At 44.4% G+C, this 27,635-nt stretch overlaps 2 protein-coding genes across 2 annotated transcripts in view; both read left to right on the forward strand.

The window, feature by feature from the left end:
- The window catches only part of gabra2b (gamma-aminobutyric acid type A receptor subunit alpha2b), a 30,142-nt gene extending 15,752 nt beyond the window's left edge, over positions 1–14,390 (forward strand). Inside the window, exons 8-10 of the mRNA XM_030369186.1 lie at positions 6,940–7,092; positions 9,462–9,664; positions 11,848–14,390. Coding sequence (XP_030225046.1) covers positions 6,940–7,092; positions 9,462–9,664; positions 11,848–12,150 — 659 coding nt within the window. The 3' untranslated portion in view covers positions 12,151–14,390. The remainder of the gene's footprint in view (positions 1–6,939; positions 7,093–9,461; positions 9,665–11,847) is intronic.
- A 1,065-nt stretch (positions 14,391–15,455) lies between these two features.
- guf1 (GTP binding elongation factor GUF1) lies at positions 15,456–27,534 on the forward strand. Its single transcript, XM_030368935.1, has 17 exons — positions 15,456–15,898; positions 16,332–16,443; positions 16,837–16,985; positions 17,263–17,343; positions 18,056–18,133; positions 18,496–18,579; positions 19,075–19,139; positions 19,286–19,489; positions 19,862–20,001; positions 20,883–21,006; positions 22,543–22,675; positions 23,673–23,816; positions 24,374–24,507; positions 24,744–24,845; positions 26,653–26,772; positions 27,184–27,220; positions 27,319–27,534. Exons 1-17 carry the CDS (start codon positions 15,704–15,706, stop codon positions 27,451–27,453), a joined length of 2,037 nt encoding a protein of 678 aa, XP_030224795.1. The 5' UTR covers positions 15,456–15,703; the 3' UTR covers positions 27,454–27,534.
- The last annotated feature ends 101 nt before the right edge of the window (positions 27,535–27,635 follow it).

A 27,635-nucleotide genomic window follows, 5' to 3' on the forward strand; every position in this document is an offset into this window, starting at 1 on the left:
TACGACATTTGTACAATATACATGGAATGAATTTCTGTTCAGTTTTGAAAACCCTCAGAACCAGCCTTAGGGTGTGAGCCTTGATTGTATTTTAAGTCCCCATACAGATGTGCCAAAGTTGATTGTACAATAATCAAACTGAGTGGGATAGAGGCTGCAGAGGGTCTAGTGGTCCACAGACGCCCTCAGCCCCACGGACTGGGTGACGGAGGAAGACCTGAGACCAGTCTGTTTCCTATCATCACACTTCACGGGAATTGGGGGCAAAGTGCTCAAGTTACACGGAACCCTGATTCGCCTGAACCCTGAAAATTTGAACAAAGAGAAATGTTGATCAATGTGGATAGATGTGATGGTGATACTAGGGTGTATCAACATGTGTGGGTGTTGGGAAGAGCGGGTCATGCACAAACTGTTTTCCCTGGTGTTTTTGACACCTGGTTCTTCAAACTGGGTGCTTAAAGCAATTCTTGATATCTTTATCAATATTATTGAATTGATTAAATGAGGACTAGGTTCTGTTGGTCAAATAGGGTATGGACGATGGTAACTCAAGCCTGACTCTAAAAGACATTGAACAGAAGTCACCACATTCTCCATGTCCTGAGCCTGACTTGCTGAGTGTTCAGTCTGAGTTAGCCTACATCTCGCCGAAGGCACTAATGCGGACGACGCAATGGACAAGATTCCTACAGAGAAATACAACTGTTTTCTTTACCCTTGTGGCAGTTTGATTGAGACAAGGTCGATTCGGTTGCGAGATCAGACAGCAGACAAGTTGTGAGCAAAAGTAACAAGTTTATTAAAATGGTGAGGGCAAAGGGGAGGGGGGGAAGTCCAATGTAAACTCTTCATGGTCCGGGATGGGTTTCCTGAGAGTGAACCTGGAGGCTGGGTGGACGACCAAAGGAGCAGGGTCGAGACACGGTAGGCAGGAGAACGGTTCCAGAGCCCAGGCTGTGCGTAGAGGTCAGCCCCGCCGGAGCTAACTGGTAGCGCTGTACCTCACGGACAAGCTCCTTCCCCAACAGCGAAGTGATGTTCCACAGAGGCCCCAGACCTTCACTGCCCCCCCCATGTGGCAGTGCACCCGACCCCAGCAGGTCTTCCTGCAGGTGGTGGACCCACAGGACGGAGAAAGGGGCGGGGGGGAAGGTGCCCGGTCGCTCCAGACGGGGGTCAAGGGCTTCCTCCAGGCAGGGTCTCTCCTCCCTACACTGGTTTATTCATTGGGTCTCGGTGAACCGTTCTTCAGTCTGGCGCCTCACCTGAGACCACTCTGCCATGAGAGACCCTACCGGGAGCACAATACTCCAGACAACACAGCCCTCGGGTTCACAGGGACACACAAACCTCGCCACCTCAACACGGTGACGGTACACGGAGAGGCGTCTCTACTCTTAAACGTGGTTTCCTCTTCAGGTCTTTTACCGTAGTAGGGGAAGTCGCCACAACCCTTCATCCAGGGGAGAGGTTCTCTCCGCCTCTGTAGATGGACAACTCTCCTGTTGCCTCAAGGCCGGCAGGTGTTCCCCATTGGCAATCGTGCTGCAGGTGTGCTGGATAAAGCTGATGTCGACAACTTCTCCCGGTGTTTGCCTTTTGGGGACAGGCCGCTGTCCATGGTGCTGATCTCTCTCCACACTCGGATGGAGCCGGTCTGTTAGTTATGGTGTATCAACAGGTCTCACCCGAGGAGAAGTCTTGCTCTGAAATCTCACGCTCTAAGGAGTTGAGTTTTTGCAGGAAATTTTGCCCGCCTTCAGCTAAATATTTTAGATAACACTAGCTACGCCTTCTGTAGTCTTTCCAACACAATAAACTCTTGCCGGGCACCCTCTCACTAACTGACAACAACTCTCACTTACACTCTCTCCAACTCTCACTTACATTCTCACTGTACCCACCCTACCACAACTCGAGACAACTCGCACAAGAAGTCTTATTTATCTGTTGGGATCCATAACACCATATTGTCAGACCCTCATAACCACGATGGGAGTGTTGTCAGTGGCAGGAACGAGCTGTTTTAGAAGACGTATGTTGACAGGGCTATGTTGCCAGGCAGGATTACGTTGCAGCTCTTAACATGGAATAGAGCGTTCTCACACAATACTGAACCCATTTCAAAAAACTGCAAATTTTAGACCGATAATGATAGGAAAGTCTTCAAGAAAAATCCAGAAGACATCCATTGTCATTTGTAAAAGAGGTTAAATTGCATAAAAGCACTTAATGAATTTGAAGCTCTTTAGTAACGAGGTTTGACGTCATAATGTTAACCCTTATATAAAAATTGCATAATAGTTTTGGTTCTTGAAAGGAGCCATGTGTTCTCCCTCCCACTCTCAGACAGAAGGGGCCGCAGCAGTGAGACTAGGTCATGTGTGTGTTGTGCGTTATGTGTTACTGTACGTTGCTGTGAGCAACGTACCCACTACCTGTAGCTATGGATTACCATGCTCTGTGTTCCCCCAGTAAATGAATGCCCCAGTGAGAGAATCACTGGCTCCATCACAGCCAATAACTCATCCTTTTAGCTCAACTAAATGCTATTATATAGGATAAGAGGCGTGCACTGGGGCACGGAATAGAATGCATTTACATCTGCCAATTATCCTTCTCATTGTTTTTAGGTTTAACTAGTCAAGCCGCCTTCCTTGTTTAGCTGACAATTAAATGAATCATTAATTACGATAGTGTCAGTGTTGTAGAGTGTGACGTGCGAGGCAAACTAGGTCATTTGGCACGGATGAATGTGCTCTCAGGCTCGTGTGTGTGTGTGTGTGTGTGTGTGTGTGTGTGTGTGTGTGTGTGTGGGGCACACATACATACAACTGTGAGCGTGGCGACATGTTGATGACACCTCTGTGTTCAGCTGCTCGCTTTATTTGCGGTCCGCTGAAGACTCACATCCTATAAGGACGCAGTCTTTATGTTGCTCAAGTGAAATTGCAGGGAATGTCCCTCTCAACCGTACAGCGGAGTACTAAAACAGCCCCTGACTGTAATTATACAGAGTGCAGGTATAGAGCGTGAACAACAAAAATCCCTGTCAAAAAACTAATATTTAACAGCAGCCTGCGAGGCAGCTAAAGGAAGCTGCCTCCTTAACATTTAACATTTAAAGGCAAATTAATTTTTTACCTCAAAAGCACATTTTTATTATTTATTTGACAAGGTGTCCAAAAAAACAGTTTTCTTTCCTGAAATATGGCAGAACTGTTCTAATTATCTTAGCTGGAATGCTTATTAAAAATTCCCTTTCATCAATGAATTCTGTCCCAGCTCCACCGGTCCTGTCGAGTCAGGGGGGTGTTGGGGTGAAATATTAATTAAGGAGGCGCCAGGAGACCCCAGGTCTGCCCTGGCTCCCATGTTGTCCGTGTTACTCAAAGGTTTCCCGGAGTCAAATCAGGAAAGCCTAGAGTGTCTTTCAGCGCACGTGGGCCTGCGCCGTGCTAACAAGTCTCCTCTGCGCTAGCGGGAGAGCTAATGCCAATCCCCGAGAACCAGCTTTGACCCCCAAGTCTTTCATATCAAACTCAGCAATCAGCAATCAGCAATTCAGCGCCCCTTCTACCAGCAATAGCTTAGCGTGAGGTAGCCTCTCAGCAATGACCGAGCTGGGGAACCGGGGAACCGGGGAATTGGGGACCCTTCATCTACCATAACCTCAAAGCCTCATACGCTTCTCCTTTTTGAGACCAATTTGTTATACTTATTTTATTCTCTACAAAGTCTGCAGGTGTACATCATCGTACAACATTGATCGGCAGGTAAATAAACTAAAGAGGAACTAATAACACACGCTTCTCTGAGGGGGAATGCACAGCCACCTTCCATGACTATGGTGCTCCTCCTTCCTGTCCTATCCTCCTCCTCCCCCTCTTTTTCACTCCTCCTCCCCCTCTCCTCCTTCTCCTCTCCTCCTTCTCTTCTTCCCTCCTCCTCCCCTTGCTCCCCCTCTTCTTCATTCCCCCTTCTTCTTCTCCTCCTCTTCTTCACTCCTCTCTCCTCCCTCTTCTTCCTCCTCCTCCCCTCTATACACTTATCCTCTTCCTCCTCCTCTTCCTCCTCCTCCTCCCCCTCTTCACTCCTCCTCCTCCTCCTCCTCCTCCTCCTCTTCCTCGTCCCCACCCAGTCAGAAGGCAGCCACCGGGACCAGGCATGCTAATTAAATTAGCGGCGATAAGGAGCTCCATAGGCTACACACAACGTACTTATCCTGTCTCTGAATTCCATCAGGGCTAGTGTAGGCATTAGAGTGCATTTCCTGTGTGTGTGTGTGTGTGTGTGTGTGTGTGTGTGTGTGTGTGTGTGTGTGTGTGTGTGTGTGTGTGTGTGTGTGTGTGTGTGTGTGTGTGTGTGTGTGTGAGCAAGTGCATCAGTTTGTTTGTATGGGGAGATACTTAGGCTTAATGTAACTATTAAAATGCAAGCTGCACAACTTGTGTGTGTGTGTGTGTGTCTGTGTGTGTGCAAAAAAAGGGTTTAAGAAATCTTTTGGGATTAGCTCTTGGAAGAACCCCCCTCCACCTCCTACCCCCCGCACCCTCCTCTTGACACACACCACCCGCGGCTAAAAGAGGACTTCCCTGTTTGCCAAGTGGCGGTGTATGTGTGTGTGTGTCGTAATGTGTATGTATGTAGGTGTGTATGTCTGTGTGTCGTTGTGTGTGTGTGTGTGTGTCTGTGTGTGTGTGTGTGTGTGTGTGTCGGTATGTGTATGTGTATGTATGTGAGAATGTCTGTGCCTGCGTGAGTGTGTGTGTCGCTATGTGTGTACGTGCGTGCCCTCCTGCGTGTGTATCATAGCCTTCGTTTTGGAAGCACGGGCAAATGAGCTGTGTTTCTCTGTGCCGTTGCCATGGGTAACAGATCTCTTCCCTCGTCTCATGTCTAAACTTGGCTTCTCTTTCGGAAGGCGTGTGTCGCTGTCGTCGACGGCAACACCGGCAGTGTTTCACGCAGTTGTCAAGAAGCGACGCGGTATGACTGACTAAGCGCAGAGATCACACCGTGTAGGTTCTCCGATCAACGTATTGATTATGATATTGATATGAGAAAAGCTGAGACAGGATTCACTTTAATGTTAAACAGGATTGCGTTGTTGCTTTTTGTACGTGATCTTTATCACGGTTTAATATTTATCTAAAGTGCTTGCGCTTAAAATATGACTCGATGTACATAAAGGAAAGCGGAAATCCACTGTGCTGAATTTTGACTTTGTAGGATCGCCCCCATTAGTTGTATTCAGTTTGCTGCGAAACATCACAAGAGAGAGATGCAGGTATGAAACAGAACACTGGGCTGTGTGTGTAAATAACCCTAGTCCGTCGTTGTTCTGTTCTTGCAGTGAGGGGAAAAATACTCATGCAAACGAGTTGTTATGAAAAATAAGTGACTCTGAAGAAATTAAAAGATATATGATGCATCATTGGTTCAAAAAATAAACCCCATTGTGGGATCTATGGAGACGGGATTCCAAGAACACACGAGCAGCTACCGTCAAATTTGCCATAGTGCCTCCTCACTTAGAGACCCATGGATGGTTCCCCTGTGCTGTGTTTCTCTGTGGTGTTCCCGTGTATACAACGGCAGAGGCACTCACCTCGCTCCACAGAGACAGACCTCACAGAACCTCTGCGCTCCACTGGCCTGTGGCATTAATCACAGATTCGGAAGACCGTTTTACCATAGATGACATGATCATGATCGTGCACGATATATTTAGCTACTGTATAAAACCAGTATCTACTGTACGTTGTAAACTGTTAAGTATACGATGTACAGTAGATACTGAGTATGCAATCTGCAGATAGGTCAGACATTCCAGACGAAACAAAAGCTCTGAAGCGATGATTATTCGTATTCTGCTCCTCTACTTAACCTCCTCGATAACCCGAGGGTGATCAAGGAGGTTTTTCCAAGGTTTTTCCAAGGGTGACCTGATAGACGCATGCTTATACACATCGGCACGCTATCACCACACATAACTGAGCTGAGACAATGCCAGCACGCTCGGATGGCGAGGTAAAGCCTACAATGCAAAGGGTTCGGAGTCACTGGAACCGTTGAAAGAAAAGAACACACACACACGCACACGCACGCACACGCGCGCAGCTTTCCTATTAATAACCACAAAGCACATAAAGCTCTCTCGCATCAGTGTGCACCGTTTCCCTGATCGACTGCCAATCAATATCCACGGGCAGGTCTGAACCGGCAACACTCCTCGCCTGTACAGCCCTGTCTGCCTGCTCCTAATGTATGTACATATATAACAGCCAATCAGAGGCAGGTGTAGATACTCCATCAGGACGTGTCTGGGATTGTCACATCCTCCGATGGCGAGATTCAGTAAAAAGTCTTCTTCTTGTTCCTCCTGCTCTTATGTCCTCCCGCCTTGTTGAGTTCCTTTGTTCTGACATTTCCATGGGGACATGTTTCCATGGGGACCATCTCCTGTCAATCCTATTGTTGGTCATGGACTCCTTGGAGACCTACTTGTTTAAATAGAGGTTTAATACAAAGAAATGCTACATGTAAGGGATGAGAGCGAAATAAGAATAATTGGATGACAATACTTTGATACTTTGATAGTAGTCAATAGTTAATGACTAGTACATAATTGCAAGTTATTACGCTTATTTTCTATTGTCATTATTGTTGCAGATGTCTCCATGCAGAGATGATCAAAATCATTATAAATAAAACAGGGACATTTTTGGATTGTATTTGGGGGATACCGTTTCTCTCTTATAAATATTCTGGCATAACCTTTACACACATATTGCTATCAAGCCTAGAACCATCTGCATATTTGCAAGGATTCTATTATATCCCCTGAGAGATAAGAAACCTCCTTTCAATGAACATCATAATTGTCATTCAAATTTCAATGTCCCCCCCTTCCACCCCTGCCCCACCCTGCAGGTGAATACACCGTCATGACAGCTCATTTCCATCTGAAGAGGAAGATCGGCTACTTTGTGATCCAGACCTACCTGCCGTGCATCATGACCGTCATCCTCTCCCAGGTGTCCTTCTGGCTCAACAGAGAGTCGGTCCCGGCCAGGACTGTGTTCGGTGAGTAGGCGTCACTCCTGCATGACTGACACGCCCAAACCAACAGCTTCACAAGTAACAGCAATGGGAACATGCAAGTTATGAATGACAAACATGTACAGAAGATTATAGACAATAAGTGTGAAGAAATGTGAGGTATTAAATGTAAATGAAAGATGTAAATGGGAACATTGGTTGAGGGAGTCATTATTGAGTCTTATTTAGTCTTGTATAGTCGAGATCAAGCTCAATCCTCCAACATACAACCTACTGCTAGGAAGAATAACAAATAGGCTGTCATTAAAAAACACGTTTTAGGATAGCTCATGTGACAAGATACCGGCCTGAATCTTGAATCAACGCCTGATCTCGGTCAACACGCCAAGGCAGCTAAAAGCGGAACTCGCCTAATACTTGTCAAAATGAACCAGCGATCACTGTGCACACACACACACAAGCACACATTGCAAACATGGAGGCTTGAGGTTTGTTTGCCAATCGCCGGGCAGACAAAGCGGGATGTGTTTTATATTCATCTATTCTGGGTCAGGGGTGACAGTCAAATCCACTGCAAAACAAAAATAGAATAAATCTCTGATATTTTTCATAGTTTCAAAATAACACATCTTACGTTGACGTGTGTGTGTGTGTGTGTGTGTGTGTGTGTGTGTGTGTGTGTGTGTGTGTGTGTGTGTGTGTGTGTGTGTGTGTGTGTGTGTGTGTGTGTGTGTGTGTGTGTGTGTGTGTGTGTGTGTGCTCTGATTGTGTATGCTTTGATTATGGAATACAAAGGGTGTGTTTGGCAGGTCCGTGCTGGTTTCTCTGCTCCTGCAATCTGTTCTATTTGAGCGCTCCCTTTGAGCATGGCAAAACGTCTCGCTGCTAGCATTAACGCTGTTCTGCCAAACAACTTATAGGTACGATTAGATAAAACTTGAATTGTGATCACCCACCAGAACCTCCATCTCCAACTGTAGATGATTCCTTCATTTAATTTAAAAATGAAACGTTAACACACACTCTGCACGGTAGAATCCTACAAATGTAACCATGGTGAACAAGGTTATGGGATTTTGCCAAGCCATGATAAAGGCTGCATTGACAGCGTACATGAAACATCAATACTAACACACTGTACCACGCATAAATATGTATTTCAACGTTGCCTTGGATGTCGTTCCAGTCCTGCTCTGGTTTACCACTCTTATAATATTAATACCGAGATTAAAGTGGACGTAACCTCGAGACGAGAGACAAGGGAAGCGTGTGTGATGTTATTATGTCCCAGAGCACGCCTGCCTGGCCGTGCTGCTTGTTATTCACCAAGAATGTCAACATCTAAACCACACACACGCCTCAGTGTACACGGGGCAGAGTGACCTATCGCTCCAGTTGTTTATAAGTCAAGCAGAATTAATGGCCGCCTTGCACGTGGCAGCAGCACAGCGCCTGTAGAAAGTACAGGTATGGAGATTCACGGGAGCACGTTTTGTGTGTAGGAAATGTGTAGGACTATGAATACTAAAGTATCCCCACCGTCCCGCTTACTTCCACTGCGATGGTGCTGCTGAAGGTCACTGGTCAGGGAGGGCTAATGGCAAACCAAGGCTCTGGGGACACTGGAAGGACAGCAAGGCAGAGCTAAGAGTGCAGCGAGAGAGAGAGAGAAGAAGTCTTATTTATTTTTACCCGAGGAGCGGAGCAGTGGCAGGGCCGTGGGCGGAACCGGTGAACGATCCTGTTTTATCCGCGTTAATCCTCAGGAGAACGAATGTTGTTGTCGTTTTTTTTTATCACATGTGTACTTTAAGCGCAATGTCGAATCCAGCATTCAAGAAAAGGTGATGCCATTGTCCCTGTTGTTATAATTGTTCTTCCTTTATGTCTGATTGCTGCACTTTGTACTCGCGCCCTAACATTCAAATGTACAACCCCCCCCCCACCAGAAAAAACATTTGAGAAAGTACATATGAGGAAAACACAAATGGCCCTGTTGTTCTAACGCTGAGTGCTCTGATGCAGCGATGCCCAATCCCCGGTCCGTGGACCCATTAGAACAAAAATAATCTCAGGTGACTTTTCTTGTGTTTCTCTAATAATTGGTTGCACTGTTGAAGGGAGCCTGAGACTGGCATTTCATTGCTGTTGCTTTAATTGTTGTGAATATGACAAACCATCTTTAAAAAAAGCCACATCCTTTGTTTAAAAATGATGCATCTTAAAATAAAGGCATTCAAATTCACTACCGGTCCTCCAAATCTTTTTATGATGGTCCTTAAAACAAAAAAGGTTGGGTTAGCTCTGCTCTAATGAACACAAATGCTTTCCCTAAAATACAGAGATTTGGCGAATCCCCTTCTCTTACCGGGTCACTTTCTCTCTGATCCCAGGTGTAACCACTGTGCTAACGATGACCACCCTCAGCATCAGCGCGCGTAACTCGCTGCCCAAGGTGGCCTACGCCACCGCCATGGACTGGTTCATCGCCGTCTGCTACGCCTTCGTCTTCTCCGCCCTCATCGAGTTTGCCACCGTCAACTACTTCACCAAGCGCGGCTGGGCGTGGGACGGCAAGAGCATCATCAACGACAAGGTGACCGCGAACAAACCCAGGACACCCAAAGGCTTTTGCTGCTGTAGGGATTCAAACTCAAGAGCTGGCCGTCTGTTTGGCCAACATGTTCCATTCTTAAGATGGAATGAATTGACGTCACTCACTGCGCTCTACGAAATTGCTTTTTGGTTTAGGCCGCCATCAAATAATGACAAAGCGTCACATGTACACACAGAGTAAAGAAAGGATTACAGCCATGTAGACATGGATTACAAAAGACGCTCTTCCAACAAAGTCAATATTTAGGAAAAAATTAGGCTCATTGCATACATGGTTATGCGGTTATATTTGTTGGTAAAGGCTCTGCTCTTTGGTGTAGCTCACCAAGGAACTCAAGTACCATTCAAGCTCCGTGACCGAGCAGAGCAATGATTCTGTACTGATAGTGATGCTTCACCTGAACGATGCAAGCCATCTGTACTTCCTGTCACTTCATGTACGCACTTATTGAATGTTGTACGTCCTAGCTCTTAATGTATGCACTTATTGTGTGTGGTAATTCCTTGGATTCTACTAAGTTGTCTAGCATCTTATTCTAGCTATCTTTGTTGTATCCTGGGAATGGTTTAACCTAGTGATTGCTAGTGCTTGCCACTTGGTTCAATGAACATCCTTAGTGCACCGACGGCGATATATTGTTCCTCCTTCTTCTGAGAAATGTACTTATTGTACGTCTCTTTGGATAAAGGCGTCTGCCAAATGGCCTAAATGGAAATGGAATTGGAAACTGATCCGCTCCACTATGTTGACATGTACGGGCGCTGTATGGAATACACCACTGACTCTTTTTGGAGGGACAGTGGTGGACATGACAAGCAAGACTAAGAGTATGCTCAGGACTACCCATAGAGTTCTGTCTAGGATATTTTTTCCCATAATATTACCGTTGGAGCTGCCTAGCTAGTTTGGCATCACCATGATCCAGACGTCATCATCACAGAGCCCTCCGCCTTACAAGCCTGTTTGAAATGTACCGCCAGCCCACGGGTTCCTCTGTGTCCTCTTGATCTCTAGATCCCATATCATGCTTTTTTGGGTCAATAATTGGATTTGGGGCTAATACTAGAAAATGGTAAAAGTTGTTGCGTGTGTTAGAAATTCCCCTTATTGTTCATTTCTGCAAAACCAATTTCAGCATCTTTCAAAAATGTTTGGTTTGTTTTGTATCATGTCGCTTTATGACCCCCCTCCCAAGTAGCCCAGTCTGCTGTGATTGGTCAGCACGCCCACTCTGTTGTGATTGGTTGAACTTTTTGAGGGTGTGTCTGTAAATTCACCCCCCCCCGAGAAGTTTAAAACATTGCGGGTCGCCAGGAGGCGGTACTTCGGCACTTCAGCACTGCCCACTGCAGTCTGACGTTACACTATTGCAAGAAAAACGTTTAAGTGCAAACAAGCTGTTACAGGCTGTTACAGGCAAGTTTGCCTGTTCCGTGCTGCAGGGAGATTCAGCACAATTCCCCCCCCTCCCCACTCCCCCCGCTGGCCCGTGGTCACACTGCTCCCAAAGGCCGTGGCCTGGGCACGATTGCTCCTTCATACATACGTCATCACTTCGTAATACGATAAATACGTCATCTAGTCCTCGCCGCCATAACAACAATGGAGAACAACAACGTGAATGCTGTCGTCGGCCCAAATTTCAAGTAAACACTCGACTTCACTATCGCACCAACGTAAACCCACTCGAGAACCGCTTGCCGCCATTGTTTAAAATGATTGTTGTGGGGAAGAAGGGCATAGACCTATAAAGAAAGAAGGGTCGCGCAAGGACTACGTCATCCAGCTCACGTTGCGTATCCGCACGTGTCATCTCATTAGCATCTGTACTTTGGCCATGGCACACCTCTAAGTGTGCCGTGGCCAAGGGGCTGTTCCGTGCTGGAATACGGATGGCGTGGTCACACTAGCCAAACGTTCTAGACTTTAGTATGCAAATGAGCTCGGGCACGGGGCCGCGGCCCTAGTGTGAGTGGCCCCTTAGACGCACTTGTTGAGGGGCGTTCTCGGTGGGCGCGAATACTCCGTCTGACTCGGGCTTAGATTTTTCTATCTTAGCAGACGTAAAAAATGTATACATACGTCATATAACTAATAGCAAAGGGAAAAGTTGAAAAAGCATGATATCACCCCTTTAAACACGTCCATTGGTCCGTCCACAGAAAAAGGAGAGGGCTTCTGTGGCGAAGAAGAACAACGCCTATGCTGTAGCTGTGGCCAACTACGCGCCCAACATCACCAAGGACCCCTCCATGCTCCCCACCATCGCCAAGGGCAACGCTGCCGACCCCCACAAGGCCAAAGCGCCCGGGAAGACCCCCGAGAAGACGTTCAACAGCGTTAGTAAAATCGACCGGATCTCCCGGATTATGTTCCCGGTTCTCTTCAGTAGTTTCAACCTGGTGTACTGGGCGACGTATCTGAACAGAGAACCCGTTATAAAGGACATGGTACCATCCACCTAAGAGGCCTCTTTTCTTTATTTTTTTCACTCGGGTACTGGTTGGTGGACTCAAAAAGACATGCCAAATACTGCTTCCAGCAACCGCACACACAAAGAGTTGAGTGCTTGGTTACATTGTGTGAGCCTGTGGCATCTCCCCTTTTATAAACCACTGTCTGCAGCACTTTTGAAAAACACTGCTTTTGTAAATGTGTACATATATTTATACTCACGTTTTAATTGTTATATAAACATATACTGTGTGGTTACATCTATTAAATCTATAGAGTGACAGTCTTTGAACGTATGGTTGCAGTTAAATGTCAAAGGGAAACTGAGACGTATTTGTTGAGTGATTGTTTGTAAGTGTTTAAGTTCTAAGGGAGGGGGTACAGGTACTGAATACATGACTATTTAACAGTGGCCTGGCTTTTTTCTGTCCAAGCCAATGCAAAATGATACTTACTATTCTTCTGGTTATGGTTTTATTCACACAATGACCTCAGGAAATGTCAACCCTTTGAGTTCATTTCTGCTTCAGAACAATTTCTACTCCAAATCAAAACCGACTCATCATACTACTCATATTTGGATATTATTTGATTCGCTATATAAAATGGCAATAAGATATAAAAAAAACAACGAAAAGTAAGTCTCAAAGTATCATCGCGCTGCAATACATTCAAGTGTTAAAGATGTAGTGAGAAGAATCTCATGGCATCTAGCGGAACGTACTTGGCAAAGGTTTAATATAATATTCATACGTTTCTTTAAATACGTTTATAATCCAGTAAGAATAAGCATCGTTGTGGTTTTTTTTACTTTAGAATGAGCCCTTTATGTCTACATGGGGAGAGGGTCCTCCTCTACGGGGGGCACCTTGTTGCAACGCCATGTTTCTACAGTAGCCCAGAACGGACAAATTATTCCAGAGAGGACAGGTTTTCAATTCATACAAAAATGTTTCGGGCTCAGAGTTTTAGGAAGGAGAGGGGGCGGGGGGGGGCATGTTATCCCCATGGCTACGACCCAATTTTATGACCCATGCTCCACACACCTTGGCATTTAACTAACGTGTTCGTGAAGCGTAAACCTCTCTCGTACGCAGACGTCAAAATCAACCGCTGGCCAGACGACGTCCTGCGGCGTTACGCTTAAGTGTCCTAACAGCTTAACCCTCTCCCGGACGCGCCTCATATAGCCTGTGAGGATGATGCTCCTTCTATTCACGGAGGCATCCTGTTTCCTAGGATTCAATTAAAATGGAGCTTCACACACTTTGTAATTCAAGTGTAAAATGGTGCAGCAAATGGAAGGTTGCAGATGAGATGGATTATGATTGGGTGTGGGTGCTTTAAAAGATGAATTCATGTGCGAAAGTTGGTGTCCAAAACAAAACTTTTGTGAAACAACTGCTCACTGAAATATAATCAAAAGTAACATTTACGTACCGCAGTGTAAGTTAACATTGGCTTTTAGTGTTGATTGCTATCGAGACAAATGATCAACACAACAGATGGTGATGATGATCTATGAATTAAGTTTTTTTGCAAGAAGACTGTGTTGAGAAACACAATAAGTTGTTATCTCCGCCATGTGGTGCAACATGTGTAGTGTCCATGCTGTCTATGAAAATTATAACTGATTGTGATTTTTTAAACTGAAAAATCAACCTCGATGTGATTACAACTAATGACGCTTTTAAAACAATGGCAACAACCGCACCCCTAGTGGCCACCTAGGTTTCACACACTGGACCTGTCGTTTGACTACAGCAGAACATATGTATAACATATGCATCAAATATAACCTATGATAAACTAAAGACATTCCAGAGTAGACAGACTATCCTGAATGTCCCCTGCATCAAAAATAAAATATATTTATATTTTATATAAATTATTTTAGTATCTTTGTATTTGGTGCGGGCATTACTCACCATAACACAAACTCGACTCTCCGTTGATCCATGTTTTAAGGGTTTAGTCAATTAGTTAGCGGATACCACACATTTTTGTTGTGAAGATGATTTGATTGGCTGAGACACTGGTCAGCCTGTCTGCTATTTAAGTTCTTTTTCATAAAAAAAATTATAATAATATTGATCTCAGTACGCATACAACACATTTTCCTTTTCCCTCAGCAGACATCTGCAAGCTCTTCTCTGTAGCTATTTTAGTATGGGTAACATTATTTCAGGTAAACTGCCTAATTTGATAGTTTATCATACTTTGCATGTAGCTGAAGTTGTATATATATATATATATATATATATATATATATATATATATATATATATATATATAATATATATATATACACAGATATATACATAATTTATTTGCAAATATTTATTTGTAAAGTCTATTTATTTAATTATGTATAAATAGTTTTTCTCAAGTCCTCCCAGAATACTTTAATAAACATTCCAGATAAATGATTGTTCAGGAAGTTTATGCTTGATTAATGTACATGTCAATTGTTTCTAATAAACAAAATATCAAAATTCTTAAAAAAAAATACATATTATTCTTCATACTAATATATATTATACTTCATAAAGACGCACATACCGGTCTACATTTTTCTTTTCAAAATTACAGACATTACATTTTTACCTCACCCTATGAAGACCTTCATAGACTTATTATTATTTATTGTATGTAAGAAGTTAGTAAGCCACGCTGACTCTTATTTTCCTTGTTTAGATTTTATGAAACTGAGATGCTGAAGGGTTGGACCACAAATCAAAGTGCTTATGAGGCAGTGGAAGCTCTCTTCATAATGTGTCCTCAGACCACCCCAGAACCAGTTAAGAGGCTGACCAGGGCGGCTTTACAGAAATCAATACTGATGGAGTCTGGCTTGCTTAATGCTGGGTATTATGATATCTGAATGGCTCCAGTCTGACTCAAGTCATTTGGACGTATTCAGTTTGTGATATTATAAATGTTAAGAATGTAATGTTTGATTCTTATTATAGATGCTATTGCCAGAAGGGATAGGATGGCTTTGAAATAGGGGCCTTAAATCTTTTCTATCTATTCTGCTTAAGGGAGCTTTGTTGTCGTAGCAACCGCAACCCATTTTTATCCCTCAGTTTGCCGGTTGTAGGCGGGATTTTCCAACTCACGAGCACCTAATATCTATCATTATTCGAGTATGATATGATATATGATATACATTAATTCATATTTATTATACTTCACACATACATCATATTTTACTCTCACATAAGGCTTTCGCACACCTTTCAAATTTATATTTGACATGATTCTTGGCAATAACATAAGAATGTAAAACACCATTTCCCAGCATTCCTTGCTCGCAACCTCTCACCCCAAAATGGCGGCGCCCGGACAAATCGTGCAGCTATTATGACAGCGGGCACGAATTTTATAAAAATAAATACGTTTAATGCACAGTATTTCTTGGTCCATGTTTGAACATCAATTTCTCCGACTGTAACCAGTTTCGCTATGCAAATTGTCAAGTAGCTTACAATTGATTTTCGTTCAAAGTGAATGTATTACTGCCACCGAGTCTGCAAGCCTGTGTAGGGTTTATTAACCTCAATGGCAACAATGGCGTTGTCTCATCTGAAACAGGGCTCTAAAACACCCTGGTTTAGACGCATTTTGGAGTTCAAAATGTACAAAAGGAAGATACAAGGCTACAGCATAACGCAGACAATGCTGAGACACCGATGGATGAAACATCTCCCCGTGTTCTCCAGCAGTGTGCAGCCGATCAGCACGCAGAGCGACAAGGTGATCCTGTCAGTAATCTGTATCGTTATCTGTCCTGGTCCAGACTTCTCTCAGGATCAATCTGTACCGTTAACTTTCCTGATTTAGACTTTTCTCAGGATCAATCTGTGCCGTTATTGTCCTGGTTGAGACTTCTCTCAAGGTCTTCCAGCTAAACACTCAATGGGACAGGGTCTGCTGGGATATTTCATACGCTCACTCCATGTCTAACTGCCCAATAAGCTCAAATATCCTTTCTACCACACGAATAAACATTGAATGATTTCCCTCCCAATTTTACCATTTGCTTATCAAAGTCGTCCATGTCTGTTTGCTGGAAGACTATTGAGATAATCATTAGAGAACATGTGTTCATTGGTTATGCATAAAGAATAAGTAGCACTAGCCAGTGAATAGTTCATTTATTTATTCACAGGCTTCTTCTTTTTCTTAGGATGCTATTGATTTATCCAAGTTCCCTGTGGAAAGAATCAGAAATTTTAGCATCATTGCTCACATTGATCATGGAAAAAGCACCCTCGCTGACCGGCTGTTGGAGATAACAGGTGGGTTTACCTGCTGGGCAGAACGCTGTAGATTTATTATTAGCCAAGCCAACACACTCTTATACACAGGAAAATAGCTTGTTGGCAATTGGTTTGTTTTATTGTCAAAAACAAATCAACATTAAACAGATTGAAGCAAATTCATAACATACCAAATAAGCATTTGCAATATATTCAAACATATGTTAAGAGCAAGTTAGAAGTAACTAAGTTAGATCTTAGTCTTATCAGTGTTATGTTGTATTGTTCTCCCTTTCAGTATTACTATTCACAATACCACTTTGACAGACATTGGGTTAGTCTTAGGAAGAAGTAATAGTACAACTAATTTAATTACTCCTGTAAACCTGTACCTTGTTCAAAGTGAATGACTTTGATTTCATCCTGCAATAGGGGCAATAGTAACGACGGAGAAGAACAAGCAGGTGTTGGACAAGCTGCAGGTGGAGCGGGAGAGGGGCATTACAGTGAAGGCCCAGACGGCCTCACTGTTCTACACCCACAAGGGACATCGCTATCTCCTTAACCTCATTGACACACCGGTACGTCTACCACCTACACTGCTGAATCCATGTGTGGGCAGAATGGGTTAGAAAAAAAGGTACGCAAATCATTGAGTTATTCTGTCACTAGGTGGCAGCAACGTTTAGGAAATGTTATACAAGAAATGATTATTTATGGGTTATTATTTCTATTTTATCAACCGTCACAATTAAAAACAGAATCCACATAAAAAGTTCACTATCAGAGGTATTTTTTGTATCATCAGATTTATGTTTCATGCATTGATGTTGAGTTTGATTATGTTGCTTTCCTCAGGGTCATGTTGACTTTAGTTATGAAGTGTCCAGATCGATATCTGCTTGCCAGGGTGTTCTATTGATTGTCGATGCCAACCAGGTACGTGCTGCCAACACACACACACACACACACACACACACACACACACACACACACACACACACACACACACACACTCACACACACACTGACAGACACACACTGACAGACACACACACACACTGACAGACTCACACACACACACACTCACCCTGACTGACTTGCCAAGGTGTTCTATTGATTGTCGATGCCAACCAGGTACCTGCTGCCAACACACACACACACACACACACACACACTGACAGACTCACACACACTCACACTGACAGACTCACACACACACACAGACACACACACACACGCACAACACACACACAGACACACAGACACACAGACACACACACACACACACACACACACACACACACACACACCTTGAAAGTCAGACAGACAGACACACACACACACCCACCCTGTCAGACAGACAGACAGACAGACAGGCAAACACACACACGCACACACACAACCTGACAGACAAACATACTCACTCACTCACACACACACACACACACACACCCTGACAGACAGACAGACACACACTGACAGACAAACACACTCACACACACACACCCTGACAGACAGACGCACACACAGACAGACAGACAGACAGACAGACAGACAGACAGACATACAGAGACACACTCACACACACACACACAATATCGTGTCTATTGGATGTAGGGCGACATCATGTTGTGTTGATGCCTTGCAGGGCATTCAGGCCCAGACTGTGGCTAACTTCTACCTCGCTTTTGAGGCCGGGCTGACCATCATCCCTGTCATCAATAAGGTACTTCTAGCTACTTGACAATGAACGCTGTCAACCTTTGACATCCTTTCGTCATTTACTGAAATACGTCTCTTTCTATGTTACCTGGACAAAGGTTGCATGGTTGTTGTTGCCCGTTTGTTACACTACTGATCTTCATTGATCCCATTCTGATACCAAAGGAGCTCGCCTAAACTGCTGCAATATCTGAGTGGGGTGTTGCTATGCAGAAAATGTTAGGTTAATTTCGAACTACACATATTGTTGGAAGACCCATTCGTCTCAGTATAATTAAGCCAAATGCAGTATTGAAAACACAATGATGGCCTGCTACAACTGAATCAGGGGTTGTGTCTCAATGTTATGGATCTTCTTCTTTTCAGATCGATCTGAAAAACGCAGACCCAGAGAGGGTCGAGGCCCAGATCGAGAAGGTGTTTGACATTCCACGTGAGGAGTGTATACGGGTGCGTCGACAACGCGTGCAGCACTCCACCCCTCTGTGGTTTTCAGCGGGGGTTTGGTGATGAGGTAGACAGAGAGCGCGTGGGCGAACAGCTCCTCTGCTTAGTCGACAGAGTGCACCTGCAGCCTTATCATCATCTCTGGCGCTGAAATAATCTGATCAAGGGAACTTTTAGCCTGTCAACACAGCGATTGCGATGCAGGATCCATTGCACCGCATCACTTTACATTACAAAGGGAGCTGTCGGCTATGATAGGTCATTATCACTTCATCAATGGAATAGAATTACTTAAGACCTGGAAAAAATAGTTTTTGATGGGTTTTGATACCTTTAGTAGATCTTTTTGAAAAGGTTGTTTTTCTCTGCCTACCATTCCTAGGTGTTGCTTTATCATGCTTTTATGTTTTACGGATTTATACTTTGACTCAAAAAGGTCAAACGGAGCTTCCGCCACTTTGAACATTTATTGTTAATATTATTTCACCTTTCTTTTAGATTTCAGCTAAACTTGGAACCAATGTTGACCGAGTGCTTCAGGAGGTCGTGGAGAGAGTCCCTGCGTGAGTGGCCTCCCTTGCCATAAGTCCTTCCCTTGTATCCATTCTTTATTTATTGCTCATACTGTTGTAAACCAGGCAGACTGTGTGTGTGTGTGTGTACCCGGGTGAAAGCTCACATTTATCCTTTTCGTCCTGATCGACCGCAGGCCGACGGCCTCTAAGGACGACGTCTTCAAAGCGCTGGTGTTCGACTCGGGCTTCGACCACTACCGAGGGGTCGTGGCCAACGTGGCCGTGTTCGGGGGCCGGGTGCGGAAAGGCGACCGCATCGCTTCGGCGTTCCTTGGGAAGAGCTACGAGGTGCAGGAGCTGGGGCTTCTCCGGCCGCACGAGCAGCCCACAGACGGACTGTAAGCCCCCCCCCCCCGTCACTCCCTAATCCCTATCCCTGCTCGACAATCATTCTCACTCTGGGAACAAGAGGCTATGTCTGAGCCAGACCGACCATATGAAGCACTTGATGAATAATGAATGTTTGTTTTTACAATTAGCGTGTCCATTTTAGAGCTACATTAAGTACTATGCAATGTGTTTATATTGGGGCCAGACCAGTGACGGGACATAAATCGCTAGATGACGGTAACCAGTCAATAGCCCCATTCGTGTGTGTGTGTGTGTGTGTGTGTGTGTGTGTGTGTGTGTGTGTGTGTGTGTGTGTGTGTGTGTGTGTGTGTGTGTGTGTGTGTGTGTGTGTGTGTGTGTGTGTGTGTGTGTGTGTGTAGGTACGCCGGGCAGGTGGGCTACATGGTGGCGGGGATGAAGGACGTGAAGGAGGCTCAGATCGGGGACACGCTGTACCACCAGCAGCACCCCGTGGACGCCCTGCCCGGGTTCAAGCCCGCCAAGGCCATGGTGTTCGCCGGTGAGGGACGCACAGCTACGCTAACACTCATCCCAACATAGGACATGGGATTTACAATGCGATAAAGCAATCGCTGCATTAGGTGGTGAGCGCATGAGGAGCTTGTGTTGTTATTCTTGAATCTCAGACTTTAGATTAACATCCATGGTCTGATGGCAGATGAGGTCAGATCTGGGTAGAAGAGGTCTTGTGCTTCAAATTAGTTTTGAGAAAGCCTGTTGATTAGGGGGGAGATCTGCGTTGCATGGTTGAATCCCTCCTGGTAACAAACTGACCTGTGGAACCACAACAAACTGGATATGACCACTCGGATCCAGGAGTGGCCTGGTAACTCAAAGGACGGGATCCTCTTCCCATTGTCCATCCCTCCTTGGCCAGCAGCAAGCATAAACTTGGCCAGCCCTGGTGAGGCTTTCCTGGAGCCGGTGGGACGGCACTTTAAAAAGTCCTCTCAGGACACCAACGTCATTAGACTAAGTGTCTGTAAGGGTTTAAAATCAAACCCGCGCTGTGGACCTGCCAGTATAGAAATATTATTATTAAAGTCTTCTGAAAACTCCATCTTGCCAGTTGGGAATTAGTTTTCTCTTTGGAAGAATATGTCCGTCACAAATCAGGAATCAATGCCGACCCTTGGCCCAGGCACTTTACACTTATCCCCCAGAGGTTTGGCCATAGCATAGCCTAGCGTAGCCTAGCATAGCATAGCTATAGGCAAACTTCTAGCTCCGAAATCAAATGAAAACAATCCTGCGGTTCTTCAATGAATCACTTGACTCTCCCACATCTAGCTCTCTCTCCTCTGTCTCCAATGAGGCACAAACATCTCTGTCTCTGAGTGTCCCTCTCCCTTACCTCTCTGTCTCCGTACTGTAACCCAGGGATGTATCCCATGGACCAATCAGAGTACACAGGCCTCCGCAGCGCCATAGACAAACTGACGCTCAACGACTCCAGCGTCACGGTGCAGAAGGACAGCAGCATGGCCCTGGGAGCAGGCTGGAGGTACACGTTATATACACATATATAGTATATATTTACATTTATGGCATTTAACAGACGCTTCTATCCAAAGCGACTTACATAAGTCAATTTGTCAGAACAAGGTGAAACAACAATATATCGCTGTCGGTACAGTAAGGATGTTCATAGAACCAAGTGCCAAGCACTAACAAACGCTAGGTTAACCAAGTACCCGTACACAACAGAGATTAGCTAGGATAAGATGCTACATTACTAAGTACTATAACTAAGTACGACATACATTAAGTGCCAAGACGTACACCATACAATAAGTAAGAGGGTTGGGAGGGGGTTGCCCTGCAGAGAATTGGTGAACTCTGACCAGGTGTATGTTACCACTGTGCTACTCATCAGTACTGTAATACGGATTACTATTGTACTGTACTCAAACTCTGAAGAAACACTGCTGAGATGTTGCATTCAACCTGGATTAAACCCTGCTCATTGTCTACCTTCATTCATTCTATTACGACCTCATTTCAAAGCTGTCTTTGTTTAATGAGTTATACTCTTGCACAGGACTGGATGTGGCTTACATCACCTCACAGCACTTCTACACAACTACATTAATACAAATGAAATCATCTTCAAATGCAAACTGCAAACATTATGCAATAGAAATTGCAATAACCTTCACCTTCCCCACGATGGTGCCATTTCATTGGATTATACTGCCTGGTTGCTTTGATTAAATAGTTAATAATAATCAGTATATGCAAATGCTTCCTCTTTACAAATGACACAGTGTTATGTTGATTAACACACGCACGCACACACCAGTGTTTCCCATACATAGACCAATGTGTGGCACAACGCCACAGAATCGACACCGAGCACCACAAATTGATTCCGCTTCTTTTTTTTCTTTTCTTTTTCTGCGATTTTTAAATATAAACATCGTTCCGTTCATTCATCTCCTCATGGCACTCTTTCTCCCTGACATTGTCGTGCACACATGCATGCACACATGAACACGCACACACAGAGACAAGCGCGCATTCATGCCAGTGGCGCGCGGGTGCACTTATAAACAGCGGATCCGCCCGCTCCTCCTCTCAACGCGCCTGTCAAAGGGAAACCCGAAGCAGCGGGATATTTGGCGCAGAGAAGACGGTCGGCCACCGTTTTACCAAAGTTCAGTATGATAGATTGTGCTCATAGTTAACGTTGGTAATGCAGAAAACGATGCGATTAATAGGAAACACGGACGCCAGAATAAGTGCCCCCCCCCCCACTTCCCCCGTTTGAACTCCTCGTCTCTCCCGCCCCCCCCCCGTCAGAACTCCTCGTCTCTCTCTCTTTTGCTCTCTCACACACACACAAACACGCACACGCACACACACACACACACACACACACACACACACACACACACACACACACACACACACACACACTCTTCAAAGACGCCCGCAGGGCAAGTGGTCGTTTTACCAGAAAATCCAGAGAATCACGTAGAATTTGAACAATGAGCCAATAAATGAACCTCCCTGTCTCCCCAAACCCCCGTCCCTGCAGGCTGGGCTTCCTAGGCCTGCTCCACATGGAGGTGTTCAACCAGAGGCTGGAGCAGGAGTACAACGCCAACGTGGTGGTGACGGCCCCCACCGTGCCCTACAAGGCCAGGCTGTCGTCAGCCAGACTCATCAAGGTAGGGATCCTGGTAGAGCCAGGCTCCTATGGACCCGTATCGAGCTGTCAGGGATGTGCTGTGCTGGTTGACGGGCAGTGCAGTGTTCCCCCTGCTGCTGTCAGCTCTTCCTATTCCCGTGGACAGACAGCCAGAGAGTGAGAGGGAGACAGCAGTGCAGTGGTGCTCTGAGGCGGCGCCAGACCCCGCCTCAGCCAGTTTGGCATTTAGAAGCCTCGAAACTGGACGCAATTACTTGGACAATTTATGCATTTCTATGCTTGTTTTTACAAGGCAATTAACCAAAACGGTTTCACACAAAGTGTCCTGGGGAAAAGAGCAGTATCTGAAGCACTCAAATGCTGTAAAATTCTAAATTGCACCTTGTAGAATCTGGAATATACATCCACTTATTGCCACCAGCCCGAGCAAGAAGAAAATGTATTCCATCAAATTGGATAGCAAGGTTTCCCAGTGAGTCCAATCAAATATGTAATGACATTAATACAGTAAACTAATTAGATAGTATAAAATATAACAACTATATAAGGTCACTTACAATCGTTTATTTTATTTTAAAGTTGCTGTAGGTCAAATTTAAGCGCTCTTATTTGAGTGTAATTTTTCAAAAATGCCATAGTCTTCCTTCAGCTGTGAGTGAGTGAACATCGATCGGAACATCTGTTTCAAGTTGCGCCCCCCCTATCTGCGTATGCGCTTCTTTCGACTTCAGACCGTGCCTGGCTCATTTCAGACCAATCAGTGTTCTCCACCCTGACTGCAATCCATCTTGCCTGTCAATCACCTCAGCGCACACGTAATCATCTCAACGGCAGAGAAACGTTTCAAAATGCTGCTCTTTTACACTCTTTTCGGCTCTCTCTCTCTACCACTCTCAGATATTGAAGCACCTCTGAGTCTATGGCTGTGAACTTCTCTCCCTTGTTTTTAACAGGCTGGTTGATGGATGCTGTTCATCTAAGGGAGGGATTTGCTTCGTGTCCTGTTTTGTCCTCAGGAGCACGGTAGCGAGGAGATCACCATCGTGAACCCGGCTCAGTTCCCGGAGCGCTCGGTGGTCTCGGAGTACCTGGAGCCCATGGTGGTGGGAACCATCCTTACCCCGGACACCTTCACCGGACAGATCATGAGCCTCTGCCTGGTACACTGCGATACTGAACATGTTACAATACCTTTATGACATCCCTCCGCACAAAGGGCAAGGGAACAACTCAAATGAACAGGGGAGAAACCTTGAGAAGGAACATAGAAAGAGGGATCCCTCCGTCCAGGAATGGGTAGGAGTGTAATGGCTGCATTAAGGGACAGTGTGTAATGGTTGCATAACAAGAATAACAAACTAAACACAAATAGAAAATAGTAGCTGACTGAGAGCTACAGATCTTGGGGAAAAAATATTAGTGGGCTGTGTTGTTGTGCTAAAGCTACAACAATCAAACTTCTTAGACATATTGCCCAAGTTTATGAAACAAGTTTATGCGACACAAATAAAGTCCTTAACATGTAGTGTTGTTGTTTTTTCATTTTCCTTTGGCATTTTTAATTAATTTCTTTCGTTTTAGATACGTAGGCCTATTGTGTAGAAAAGGAGATGCATCCATTCAAAAAACGTACACTCATACACTTATTGATGATATTGTTAATTTAACTACTAATGACCAACAATCAACAACCTCTCTCTGTCCTTCTGTGTCGCAGAATCGCAGAGCGACCCAGGAGAATATGTTGTACATCGATGAGCATCGAGTTATGATGAAGTACATCTTCCCTTTGAATGAAATCGTGGTGGATTTCTACGATCTCCTCAAGTCCTTGTCGTCCGGTTATGCCAGGTAATGGGACAATCTGGTGGAGAAACATAATACACGTTTGGATTATATGTGAAGGGAATAAAATATGGTCAGCATTGTTTACTGTGGAAACTGTAACTGTAGCTGACGGTAACTGAGTTAAGGACGAGTTGAACACACTTGTTATTAACTCAACATTAATACCCGAACCCAAAGCTTTGCTATGGGATGTTTATTGTCTTATCGATGAGGATGAGTCTTTGTGTTCCCCTCCACAGCTTTGATTATGAGAATGCAGGCTACCAGGCTGCTGATCTGATCAAGATGGATATTCTGCTGAATGGGAAATCTGTAGAGGAGCTCACCATGATTGTGCACAGGTACTTCTTCCGTTTTAGATTTTGTATACAAATACATGTCTTATAGGATGTTGTATAAAAATCCCCCCAAAAAATCCCATATAAATATTTTATTGATAAAGCTATTGGTTTTTCCTGAATCAGTTTTTATGCTTTCAGTTTCTCAAAATCATTCATTTCCAATATAATCCTTCATTGTCAGAATATATATATATATATATATATATATATATATATATATATATATATATATATATATATATATATATAAAACAGGTTGGCTAAATGTAATTGACTTAAATAGGGAGATATTTTTTATTTTTATATAATATATAACACACTGCCTAATGTAATCAACTTAAATTAAGAGAAAGTGAAACATGTTAATTTAATGCATAACACGTTGGCTAAATGTAATGGAGTTAAGTAAAGAGAAAACAAAACTGTTAATATAATATATGACACATTGGCTTAATGTAATTGACTTAAGTAAAGACAAAACATGTTAATATAATATATAACACGTTGGCTAAATGTAATGTAATTGAATAAGCATAAACCAACCACATTAACATAATGGGATTGTGTAGAACATGGTGCCTTACTGGGCACTCACACACCAAGATGGGCGGAGAGCTTTCCTTCTTTAACCTTCCCTCCACAAGGACGTTTCTCACTAAGATGCTTGCAAAAAAAAAAAGTGGGATGGGCCAATCTGTATTTAATGTATTACCCTAGCCGCTAAGCTAATTGAAGGGCGCTACACTAGGCCAGCAAGCGGCCTGCTCCCTGAAGCCTGGCCAATCACACCTCCCGGTCCGCTGCTCGTTTCTAGGCGACGTGCCAATCACGCCACAGTCTGTCTCTTTACAGGCGGATGCCAGAGCTGTCAAAAGTTATGATACGTGACCAGCAGGCACAAGCAAGGCCAGGACGCCCTGTTAAGCAGAGTAGATCCTTTTAGAGGGGCCCTTTGCTTTGAGATGTTCCACCATGTCTTCCGTTCAGACATGGTGGGAGTTGAAGACGTGCTCTTCAAGGGCTGGGAAATGATTTTTTTTTTTCACTGAATATCTTTGATTGGCATCGTGATGTGTAATCAATGTAGATGACAGCTTATCATGACCGCCAGATTTTAAGTCTGATTGAATGGCGGCAGAATGATAAACCATTATCTCATAATCAGGGGAGTAAAGCACATTCAGTTCCTCTTGGATGCTCATAGATCCCATATCATGCTTTTGAGGGTTAATAATTGCATTTGGGGGTACTATTAGAATGATTTTATGCCTCTATGTAAGAAATACCCGTTATTATACTCACACTGGTCATTTCTGCAAAACCAATTTCAGCATCTTTCAAAAACGGTCTGATTTGTATCATGTCGCTTTAAAGCCCCCCTCCCGGGTAGCCCAGTCTGCTTTGATTGGTCAGCACGTACGCTCTGTTGCGATTGGTCGAACGCTTTTTTTCGCGTGCGTCAGCAAAATCAGAAGTTATAAACATAGCAGGTAGCCGGGAGGTACAACTTCTGCACAGAGGTAAAGTTTGAGCAAAACGGGCTGTTTCACACACTTATTGAGGGGCGTTCTCGGTCGGTGCGAGACTCCCCCTGGCTCAGACTTATATTTTTCTAGCTAACCAGATGTAAAACATGTATATAAATGGCATAGAACAGTCTAAAGCAAAGGGAAAAGTCGTAAAAGCATGATATCACCCCTTTAAGGATGACTTGGGGTTTTCGAGGAAAGGAGGATTCCAAGTTGATCACAAGAGCTTCTTTCTCCATATCCTACATCATACCTTTTATTTGGTTCTAAATCCCCAGACAGAGGGCCTACAGCATGGGCAAGGCCATGTGTGAGCGTCTCAAAGGCTCCATACCCAGGCAGATGTTTGAGATCGCTGTCCAAGCAGCCATCGGGAGCAAGGTCATCGCCAGAGAGACGTAAGAGACAAGATCTGGGGTTTGGGCGAGAAGTAGTGTGTTTGGGACAGGACGTCCTGAAGAAGTCTGTTTCGGACAGGACGTCCTGAAGAAGTTATGTGTTCTGGACAGGACGTCCTAAAGAAGTCTGTTTTTACGCTGTCAGGAAATAGATAGATCAATAACAACTTTATTAATCCTTTGTTAATCCTTTGTTACTACAGCCCAGCAGCAGTGGAAAGTACAGGATAAGATACAATAAAATAAAAAACAATAATAGATTCTAAAGTAAATGCTTAAGTAAATAGCCGGAATGACTGTAATAATAAGACTGTCACATATTCTGGAAAACTAAATACAGTAGCTATTTTTTTTTACAATATCGAGATATTGTGTTAAATCCATAAATTTGGTTTTGTGTCTTGTTTTTAGGATAAAGCCGTTTAGAAAGAACGTCCTCGCCAAATGTGTAAGTAGAACCGAAAAGGCATCTTTCGGAAACCTTTGAACCTTGAGGCGCTCCGGGCCGTTTAAAGACGTTGTCGTTGCGTGTGTTTGTGTCCGCAGTATGGCGGGGACATCACCCGCAAGCTGAAGCTGCTCAAGAGGCAAGCGGAGGGCAAGAAGAAGATGCGGCGCATCGGGAACATTGACGTTCCCAAAGACGCCTTCATCAACGTCCTCAAGAGGACCGACAAGTAGACTCGTGCTCTGAGGGGCTTAATTATGGAAGACCAGTGGGAGCGTCTCTGACCCCAATAAATGACTATACTGCTGCTACAATGTGTGTGATGTGTGCTCCTTCCACTGTCCCCGGACGTTTAGGAGTTGAATACAAGGAGGTTGAAGAGATGGTTGAAGAGATTTAACCTTCTCTGACAAAT

The sequence above is a fragment of the Gadus morhua genome, chromosome 10, assembly GCF_902167405.1.
Source record: "Gadus morhua chromosome 10, gadMor3.0, whole genome shotgun sequence".
In the NCBI taxonomy this organism is placed as follows: domain Eukaryota; kingdom Metazoa; phylum Chordata; class Actinopteri; order Gadiformes; family Gadidae; genus Gadus; species Gadus morhua.